This window comes from Pieris napi, chromosome 7, assembly GCF_905475465.1.
Source record: "Pieris napi chromosome 7, ilPieNapi1.2, whole genome shotgun sequence".
NCBI lineage: Eukaryota > Metazoa > Arthropoda > Insecta > Lepidoptera > Pieridae > Pieris > Pieris napi.
This window is the reverse complement of record NC_062240.1, coordinates 2454739-2465972: the sequence shown is the minus strand read 5'-3', so window position 1 is coordinate 2465972 and position 11234 is coordinate 2454739. Positions and strand designations below refer to the sequence as shown.

The following is an 11234-nucleotide window of genomic DNA, read 5'->3' as shown; positions in this document are numbered from 1 at the left end:
AAGTTGTAGGTTCTATGTTATAGATTTATTTGATACATAATTTATTTTTAATTCCAACACACAAATAAATTGTTCCCTTGAAGAGTGGGACAGGCTTGCTATGGGAAGCTACTTATGTGTAACACTTTAGCCCCGTCTCACCTCCCTCGGACTAGTAAAAAAGATGGTGCGGTAGGTGCAGGTAGAGCAGGCGGAAAAATGATAAACGGCTCAAATATAAGAGCCTTCCCTCCAACTCCGATTTTGTTCCCTTTGGAGTAGACTCTTGAGCCGTGGGTTCAAATGCACATGCGCTAATTAATGATTGAAGTTGACCCCTGGTGATCCCAGAGCTGGTACTTTCCTCGCTCAACGAATAAGTATCGCAATACAGCGATGAAATGCTGTCAGCGTTAAAAGTACACACTGCCAAAGGGACCAAACTTTTATATTTGTTTTCATTTTCTATTCATTATTTTTGTATTATTATAATTACTACTGTATAGGATAAGAATATTCTAAATACCGTATATTTGTGTATCGAATTAAATTATTGTGACAATGAAGTAACCATTTTATATTATATACATACCTAATTTAAAATGCTGGTTAGTTCAAAAAAATATGAAAATGACAACTGTACTGGCTAAAGAAATAAACTAGTAAAGAAAACATATTTTATAAAATATTTTACTCGTTAAAATGTAAAATAATAAAAATGACCAATTCTCATATTTCTTTACTAGATTTGTCAAAACAGTTATTTTTTGAAATCGGTGAGTTATGTTTAAAGTTTTTTTGTATGTATTACAAATTTACAATAAAATTATATTGATCCCAAAAATATACTACTCACTTCAGAAAAATTAAAGGTAATTTTAATTCAGAATGAACCAATGATTACTCTGTACTATAATTCTGTTTCAGATGACGCAACAAAGAAACAATTATGTTTCTCTGAAACGTTAGTAATCAGTTGTGGACATTGTGAAGGTGACGTTCGGGATGAGGCTTCTGCTTCCGAATGGACATGTGAAGAGTCCTCAGACAGCGACTTGACCGTGGTCAAGCCATCCAGTTTCATTAGAGAAGGAAAAGAAGTCGAGCCAGAGTCACCAGCTGAGAAAGACCCAGATGAGACTGAGAAAGATTTTCATTTTTTTTTCTTTCCTGATTGCTCAAAGCCACTCCCCGAACAAGATAGCGTAACTAGTATAATTATTGAGAATGGTTTGCCAAAAGTAAACCCAGCTGTGTTAAATAAAGTGTTTTGTTCCTGTGACATAGACAAGCATGGAACGTGCCCCTGCCATACTAAAGTACCATGTAGATGTGGAGCAAAAACTAAAGCGGAGTGTAAATGTCAGCATTTAGAGAATATATGCATATGCGACGATGGCAAACCACAACCGGTATGCACATGTAAACCAAGTAACGTTTGTGTATGTCATCCTGATTCTACACCAAGACCTGTTTGCACCTGTGCACAAGTTGATAAGCCTTGTATTTGCAAACCAGGCTTGTTCCCATGTCCCGTATGTACATGTAAACACAAACCCCACTATCTTTCTATGGAAAATCATGAAGAAAAGGGCGAAGAGTACGGCGAGGACCTAGCTGAAGAAGAAGTTAAAACTGTTGAACAAATACCAGAGGAAACTGAAAAGGAACCATGTCTCTGTCAGAAGCCAGAAAAAGTGGTGAAACCGATATGTTTTTGCAAGAAAGGTAGGGAGTGCATCTGTGAGCAAGATGTATGTATATGTGGAGTGCAACCTACTTGCGTCTGCGAGAAAGTTGAAGAAGAAGAACCACCCTGTAAGGATGACGATAATAAATCTATCTGCAGTTGCCCTGTAGTTCCACTATGCACTTGTTTTGCGGAATCCCCTGAAAAGTGCAAGTGCTTTCCAAATCCACAAATTTGCACTTGTGGAGATCCAGAAAATTGTAAATGTTTTAAAAGTTGTGAATGCACCGATCCTTGCCTTTGTGACACTGCACCACCTAAAGAGGAAGGGATATGTACGTGCCCAGATAATAAAACGATTAAGGCGGGGGGTCTTATTTGTACGTGTCCACGCAAAAAGCCAGTTCAAAGGAAGTTAAAAAGAACAAGGGCCGGTAAGCATGGCTACCGTTGGTGTCACGATGTCGATCCCAAACATACATATTTTGATTATGGATATGGGAGACATGATAAAATTTCGTACAAGGAGGAAGAACGAGAGAAAATTAAGATTTTAGGTCTTCACGAAGAAAAAGTTGATGATGCGGCTGGACCATGTCCTGTTCATGAAATTAAAGCACCCGCGTATGTAAAAAAAATACGTAAGCCATCATTGGATTGCTGCAGCGCTGTTGGGGGTAAGTATCTCATCTCAAATCAATGTATTTCCGAACCAATACGTCCTAGGGTAAGAAGAGATTTCCTTATAAACATCACTTAACATCGGACAAACCTTGTGACGATTTGGTCCCTGTTCTATAAGTAGTCACTATGAAGAATATATGATACCACGTTTTGTTTTTCAGGAATAAGTATTAGTGTGGAAACTTTGGGTGAGGATGAGGCGAAATTTTTGGTTCAAGTTGTTTCTCATTCATCAAAGGACGGAGCTAAAACTGGGTCAAAGCTTGTCAGTATTTTAGATTGCAATTTACATACAATGGAGGAAAGTAGGAGCGAGTAAGTTGTGAAATATGTAATATGTTTACGTCCGTGTCACCAATTATCATATACATTTTATAAATTATCCACTAAATCTACTTTATTTTGATTAGAACAAATGTTGCTTTCTCCTTCGTAATTTCTTTGAGCATATGATTAACGTCAATTACGTCAATATTTGTCTAATAGGATAGATTCATAATTTTTTAACAAAATAAATAAATCGTTTATTTGAAAAGAAAGTCGTAAATTCAGATTAATTAATTATAAAAAAAACCCGCACTAATTATCATGATGTAATAATAAAAGAACAGTTAAATTATTTATATTTGTTGTCAAAACTTACGATCTAAATGCTCTCCCACGTTCTAAAGGCACATTCCTTTTTTTAAAGGAGCCTTTAAAAATTAAATCACCTTCCCCTTGAAAGCAATACACTGCAGTGAACTATGAAGGTGATTAAATAATATGATAGCCATGGCGTAACAATTTTTTGTGTAGGTACATCGTGGTGCATAGGTATTTAAAAAAAATGTATTTCCTTAGTTTTTTTCGTGTATCAAACCATTAAGGACGACCATAGAACCTTGCTTGGAAAATTACACCGCCTACATTCCATTAATTCATACTTATAATCAAAAATAATGAAATTAAATTACCTACTGACTTTGACTATATACAGGGTGGGCCATAAAGGTGTTGGCGGTTTCAATATTCAATTAAAAAAGAACTACGAGACATAACAAAAATATATTTGTATTTTTCAAAACTAGAACCACAGGAATTTTAAGACCTAAAAATAGTGTTGTCCTAATGACCTCCCTCGACTGCTTGGCACTCTAGGAACCGAAGTCGCAAATTTTGGAAAACTCGTTTAAAAGTTGTTTTCGGTATTTTGCTACTTTCCCGAATAATATTCGTCTTCAGCTGCTCCAAATTGGTCGGATTATTTTCATAGACTACCGATTTGAGGTAGCCCCATAGAAAATAATCGCATGGAGAGAGATCTGGCCTACGTGGTGGCCATTCAATATCCCCCCTTTTCGAAATGAGTTTTCCGGGAAACACATTTTTCAGCAGCTCTATGGATACCCTAGCCGTATGACATGTGGCCCCATCCTGTTGAAACCACATCCCCGAGGTATTGCCTTGAAGTTCTTGCAAAGCTGGCACCAAAAAGTCTTTTATCATGTTGCAATAATTGTTAGCTCTAACCATCATCGCTTGCCTGAACTGAAACATGAACTCGCTCCACAATGTCGGTTGATCTTGCAGAAGCTGGGCGACCACTAGGCGTAATTGGTACTGTTGAGCCGGTTGTTTAGAACATTCTGATCCATTTCCGTATCACATTGGCGCTTGGAACTTAACTTAAATCGCGTAAACCGTGTTCATGTCGATACAAACGTGCAGAAATCACAGATTTATTGTTTTCGTAATACGCTCGGATACAAAATGCACGCTGCGCTCCCGTGTACGGCTCCATGGCGACTAAATTTCCAGGAAGCGGGGCAGCTAACAACATATCCCGCAGCTGCCCCGCGCCACGCGTTTCCGAGAAATTGAAGAATTAAATCGCCAACACCCTTATGGCCCACCCTGTATATACACATTAACATTACTTTCACTAATATAAATCAAATTTAGAAGCGCAGTTCACGACACCCTCTCAATCTAATTCAACGTAAGTATAGAACCAATTACGGTAAAAAAAACATTGAGCGTTGGGGGAGTGCTGCGGTATAATAGACTTCCACAAAATATAAAAAGTGCAGACAGCCTGGCAATATTTAAATTAAGACTAAACGACCATCTCTTGAGTGATCCCAGATATCTACGTAAATGAAAGTTCACCCAAGTTCTACTTCGCTAATTCATCCTTGAAGCTCTTCAATGACCCATGACGTGATAAATTGTATCTTTAGTATATAAGTTCTCATATGATTATTGTCTGTTATGAGAATAATTGTCTTTAAACCTAATTAATACAAAACAATTAAATATATTTTGAAGCAAGTTAGCAAAGTGTCTATGGGTTTGACTTCTACACTTGGGCGTGCGTTTGAATTCCAGCTGTGCTTAAATGCAGTTTTTTTTGAGCAATTAACGCTTGTTGATTGCTAGTAGATGAATAAATTTCAATTATTCAATCCTTAAATAATTGAAATTGTTTTTTTATTTTATTTTGTTGCTTGTGATAGTTTTGGAAAGTGGCAGGCTCTTTAAATAGAGTTCTCATTTAAATTATATGTATTGCAAGACACGTTTATTTGTACTAAGAGGATATGTGCAACGGTGAAGGTCAAAGTTGTTTGCGATACCAATACTCCAGTCAAATTACGAAATAAATAAACATGAGCGAACACAGTTTGGGGATTTTGAGGATCGATAGGGGGGTGTATTCTGAGCATAAATTCCAATTTGAGGGGTTGTACTGAGGTCAGCTCAAGGTCATTTCGATGGAAACGCGTTTAACTCGATATCTCGAGAATGGTTAGTGTTAGCCGAAAAATTGTAGAGACCTTTTCTTTTCCTAACTAAATTTACTAACTTTTTTATTTGAAACTTTTTTTTATAACATTAATATTTTTCAAGTTATTACTCCCGCAAGGCAGAAATTTTACTTTTTTTTCAATTTTTCGTCGTTTTCTCCCCAACCATTCAATTTTATTAAATTTTACCGATCATCGAAGTGTAGATCTTTTAATTATGAACAATTTTGTTCTTAAACTTTTTTCCGTAGTGCCAATACCTTCGGAGTTATAGATTACTTTACCGAGCGAAATCCGCGCCACTGTCGCAATATAAAAAGTTCAATCGATTAAACTATTTAAAAATTTGGTATTTAATATTCATGGGTTAATTTGGGTAAGAAGTAAATTAAAAATTAAAACTGTTTCACACATTTATTGATAGAAAAATAGGTTATAAAATTCGGAATTCGAGGTCGATGGAAGTGATTCGTGAATATTCGTGGTCCTGACGGTATTGGGGCATACGTCGTCCTCGTCCTACAAGGGCCAGAACCAGTTTGTTACACATATCCCCGTTATAATGCGTTGCGTCTACTGAATTCTCTGTCTCCGGCATTTTCGACATCTTTATATGTTCGCAGAGTTAGTTCACAGTGGCGATATTGTCTTTTGTATTTAATTCGACATTATCGTATTAGCTTAATACTGTAAGGATATGAATTTTTATGAATAAATAAATAAAATTAATACTTTATAAAATATCATTGCAACAGATTCAGAAATCTTACGCAACAAAGGGTTCAACTGTTACTGAATTATTATATTTTTTTCCTTGTTCCTACTGTGAAATTCAATTACATAGCAAATAGTCTTGGCAGGTGATCCTGAAACATTGTAATAATAAAGATGATCCATTTCAGACAAATTACAAAGAAAGACGCAACGAAGGAGCGTCGGAGTTATATGACAATTTGTGAGAGCGGCTATTACAATAAAGTGACCCGTATTTGTGGGGAGCGCCATTTTGTAAGGCGCATTTACCATTCGTTTGAAGATGCCCGCAATTTTTTACTTGAAGGGGCTAATATTGTTCTGCTGCGATATTTGGGAATCAGCCGACACAAGGGCACGATAAAGACTGACACTGTACTCATTGATGGTGTTATATGCGAAAGTTTATACGTAAGTTATATTTGACAGATATACTGAGAATAGACTAATATAACGATTACAGGGGGGAATATTTAAATAGGTCCTTTATGTATCGTTGAAGTATTTTCTTTAATCACATTTGTTGGTGGTTTGTACAGCAATTATAGGGTTTACTTATTTATTAAAGTACACCCCAATAACAATGCATTTGCTATAGTATAAAATACAATATATTTATGTTTAAAATACATGCAATTACGGTGAAAATAAATTTTACAGAAAATTACAATAAAAATACTAAACTTTAAATTTCTTTCTAAAAATACTTATTCACTTAACTATGCGGATTAGGTACAGATAGCCGCTTCATATTTTTTTTAAATTGATTTAAATTTACTTTTTAGGGCTCGTTTAAACGTTTTAAACGTTTACGTTTAAGTTTCAAACCAAAAAAAAACAAAAACCACTTCAGAATATATATTAGTGACTATACAAAGCATTCGCTTAACAAGTCGCTTATGATTTCAAAAAACCCGCCAAAACGCTTCTCCAGACAAAATGGCGTCGCACCAGTCCCTATGACCATACCTAAATAATACAGAAACACATATGTCTAATGTCGATAACAAATGCTTTAATAAGAAATCAAACTACATGACAGTATCGGGATTAGGATAGATTAAATTTACCTTTGGTGGGTTTTTTATATTTTTTTTATTTAAACAAAGGCGTGAAAATTTGTATACTTAATTATAAAATATCATATGTAATGATCGGTAATATAGTCAGTTTAAATTTTTACGAGTAAGACTGTTATAACGTGCAAGAGTTTTTAATGTTCTGTCAATTTTCATTAAGCATTACTAAATTTGATAATGCGATTCACGGTCAAGGTCGTAGGGGTCATGTCCATATTCCCCTGGATCTCTTGTGCATCAGACAAAAACTGCAGAATATAGAGAAAGATGTGTTTCAGGTATGTCCAGGTACCAGTCAAGCTATTGTTAATGGGAAGCCGTTGTTTGTAGTCAAAGTGGAACGGCATATAATAGAACCATCTGGATTTATTCATCAGACACTGATTGTTCTTACTCTTAAAGGTATATTTGGTAGAAATTCGATATGTATGACATATAGAAAGCGAAGTTCTGGCCTAGATCAGCGTTCAAATCTAATCCCTGAGATCGTAGGTTCGAACCCGGAAATCCACCAATGGAGTTTCTGTCTTAACATTACATTTAACATTCGCAACAGTAAAGGAAAATGTCGTAAGGAAATTTGGACCTTGGACCCAAAAAATCAACGGTGTGTGAAAGGCGGAAGAATGATACTTGCTTATTAGAAAACAAATGACTACGAAACAGATACATAAATCTGAGAAAGGTTTAGCGCCACTGGATTTTTAAATAAAGAAACTGAATAAATGTTTATTATAATTAAACAGAGGTCTAGTGTTTCTTAACTATGCAAAAGCTGTATATTATATAAATATATATACAATATCTATGCCCTAAGGTCGCGCTACAATACTGAACATCTTAGGCTATTGCTAGTTCCTTGTAACCTGCCTAGATGGCGCGCATAAAAATTAATCATCAGGGCCATTAAACTTACGCACAGTTGACTTGTGGTCTCTTTAATTCAAGTATGTTTCAATTCCATGTTGAAAAAATTTCAATATAAGATAATACTACATAACTCGAGGGTACTCCTCCCTCAAAGGCCGGCAACGCACCCACTAAAAATGGGTGTGTATGGGCTGCGAAAACTGCCCTTTTTGGTCGTCCCGCAAGCTCGTTTGGCCCTTAAATAAAAAATTATACAAAAAAACTACGATAATATTCAAAGACGAGAATTAGCGCGTAACTTCGCATCAAAAATTTCTTCAACATTATCCTTAAAGAGATATAAAGTTAATACCCGTTACTGAAGTTTAAAATATCTTCATTTTGTAGGTTACCTTGTAAGCCACGAGTGGGCTGACAATAATTACATAATCCACTTAAACCCATTACTACGTGTCGTCCCTGAAAAGGATGAAATAGAGCCCCATGCTCCAACGCGGGAAAAATGGAGAGAGGACCTACAGTTATTCTCGGATTATCTGGACTTTAAGGTTTTGCTTTTATACTATTTGAACTTTAGTTAACTGAACAACGTACGAAAACTACGTACGTTTTATTTATATCCCTCGTGAAGGAAAACATCGTGAGGAAACCGGCTTGCCTTTTAGATGACAAATGATCATGAAACACATACAGAAATCTGAGGCTAAGACCTAAAAAGGTCACTGATTTTTTTTATTATTTATCTAGTTTCTTATTATTTATCTAGTAGTTTTATTTTCTGACTTTTAATAACAAAAACAGTAGTTTAGTTCCCGCCTCCTTAATAATTAACAATTGCTAATAGAAAGGCATTGCAGAGCATAAAACATTTAGAAAATATAGAATAATAATTCTGTCTAATAACCCATTTACTTATACATTTATGTAAACAATAACATTAATTAAAGTTGTATTTCTAAATTTCTTATACATGTACAAAACCACATCGATACGAACCCGTAAATAAACCCGTAAATGGGAATTCATTCTGTAATACGTTATTAGTAAAATATAGGAGGCAACTTATCCCATGGGTACTAATTTCGCAGAGTTCCCGCTCATCAGAAGGCGGCCGGTACGTGACTGAGAACGGCGAACTGGCTGGCACCATTCGAGACTATCTTCAGACATTACTATTGCTACGCCCTCACGACGCGTTGCATTTCACCAAGCACTATTTTGGTGCGGCATTGTCGGCTCTCGACTTACCGCATAACGAATATTTCGATCCATGCACTAAGCATGTTAGATATTATTTTTTTGAGGAATAATTTTTCAATTTCTTTAGCATTGGAAATTTTTGGTTAGGATAATCATTACCTAGATGATGTTTTAGCTCTCTCAACATTTTTGATTATTTGGCAACTCTTCAATGTATAGAAGTATTTTTGCACATAACATCTACTGTAAAATAAAATAAACTAAAAAAATAATGAGTTTTCTTATAAAATTCGAAGAAGCTTTTTACCCAACCAATGTTTCAAATTTTATAATTTATCAAATCGTATTTATAGACATAAAATTTATTACTAACGAAACACACACAGGAACACACAAAATAATATGTAATCAAAAAAAGAAAGAAAAAGTAAAAAAAAAACGGTTTTTCTATTAAAGAAAAAGGTACGATTTAAGTGTGTAATGTGTGTGTGTTGTGGTTGTAACTGGCCCTGGCTTAGAATTATGCTGTGAGGCAGACGTGTTCCACAGCGCTTTTCATTCTTCCAGAGATTACAGCAGTTACTTTGCGCCTCAGACACAGTATTTGTTTTACAAGTAGGTGAAAAGTCTTCTTTTTCCGACATGCGTTGTGTATTTTGCGTCTTTCAGAAAGGTATTTTGACAGTCTCTCACGATGTTATCTTTAAGAGCAGGATCTACATCGGTACACGCTTAATCACTAGTCTAACTTGCAAATATATATTCAACTCGATACAATTATTTTTTCGCGTGGAATCAAACCGACCCTGTTAGTTACCAACTAAGCGATAATGGCCTTTGAAGCGATAAAATATACAGTGTAAGGTCAAAACTAAAAGATTAGAGGGGGATAATTCGGTCAATTTGTTGGCGTAATCGCGTCATACGCGTGAACGCATTTGGGGCTTTTGCTATTAAAAATTCTTTTGACGAGCGTTTCTCTCTGTATTTCGCTAATAGTCATGATTTGTGACTTTTGTATACAAATAGATACTTCAAATGATAATATTCATCCTTTTGAAGCCTGCTCAATCAGCAGTCTTCGTTAGGTTGGATTCTAATATACAAAATGTAGAAAAAAGTTACGAAATTGTATCACAAAGAACTAATATATGCAGAATTAGGAATGAAACTTTTTTTTTAGTTCTACAAACTGTTCGACGTTGTCTTCGAAGAATAAGGATATTTCAGGATTAGTATTTTACTAACATTATTTTTGTATTAAATTTTTCATAATAAGAGTTGTTGTAATCGTGTAAAGGAGGGCCTTTAGTGCCTATAAAATAAAAATTGAAGCAATCTTTGTTTCACCGATACTCGATCCCAGGACGGGCACAAGCGCGTTACAACTTGCACATAATTTTTATTTGTATTAAATCATTATTTAAGCATACAAAAATGTTGCTTACAACTCCTATCCCATTCGATTGTTGGGTAACTGGAGAGTTACCCAACAATCGAATATAATGGGATAATAAATACGTATTAAAATAAATAAAAAATTAAATAAAATATGTTTATTATGGAACATAAAATACAGGTATCACTTATACCACGTCATTAAATTTGAATTTGTAGGCATCCCTACTCATCGGCAAAGAAGACAGAGGGTGTAGGCCGAGAGAAAAAGCCGGCGTAAAAAACTCTCGGTACTCTTTTAAAATAGCAAATCATCAATTAACACTAACACTACAATGCTATAGAAATAGAACAATAGACACTAGCCAGCAATTAGTCTAAATGCATCGTCTGTTTAGTTATTTTCGCTGTGAATTTGATAATTAATATAGTTTTGTGACAGAAATAATATTATTATCTCAAATCTAGTTTCGAGGTATAGGAGTACCGACACTAATTTCCCATCCCTCAATTTGTATGCAATGTTAGCAAACGTAGGTACGTCTGCTTGTTTGTAAACTATGCTATGAAAGGCCCGAAGCTCAACCGTACAAGTTAATTTAAACTTTATCGCTTATCCGATTAAGGTTTATGCGGCTAATAAGCTTTGTAAGTAAATTTTAATTAACACACCGAGTTATAATAAGAGATTATATATATTTTTGATTTGGCATATATCTATATATATTCCATTGTATATATAGTAGTTCGAGGGTCGTAGGTTAGATCCCCGGTTGTGCAACAATGGACATT

General features: G+C 35.1%; 1 protein-coding gene across 1 annotated transcript; it reads left to right on the top strand.

Moving 5' to 3' along the window:
• Window positions 1–9285, top strand: LOC125051328. The gene is made up of 7 exons (XM_047651568.1): window positions 1–755; window positions 907–2346; window positions 2515–2668; window positions 6045–6306; window positions 7253–7376; window positions 8232–8392; window positions 8933–9285. The coding sequence occupies exons 1-7, from the start codon at window positions 698–700 to the stop codon at window positions 9152–9154; spliced, it is 2421 nt and encodes an 806-aa protein (XP_047507524.1). The 5' UTR covers window positions 1–697; the 3' UTR covers window positions 9155–9285.
• The last annotated feature ends 1949 nt before the right edge of the window (window positions 9286–11234 follow it).

Coding starts and splice junctions, on each gene's coding strand:
- LOC125051328 (XM_047651568.1), top strand. CDS start 698: ATGACCAATTCTCATATTTCTTTACTAGATTTGTCAAAACAGTTATTT. Junction 756..906: donor ACAGTTATTTTTTGAAATCG/GTGAGTTATGTT, acceptor ATTCTGTTTCAG/ATGACGCAACAAAGAAACAA. Junction 8,393..8,932: donor CGGATTATCTGGACTTTAAG/GTTTTGCTTTTA, acceptor CTAATTTCGCAG/AGTTCCCGCTCATCAGAAGG.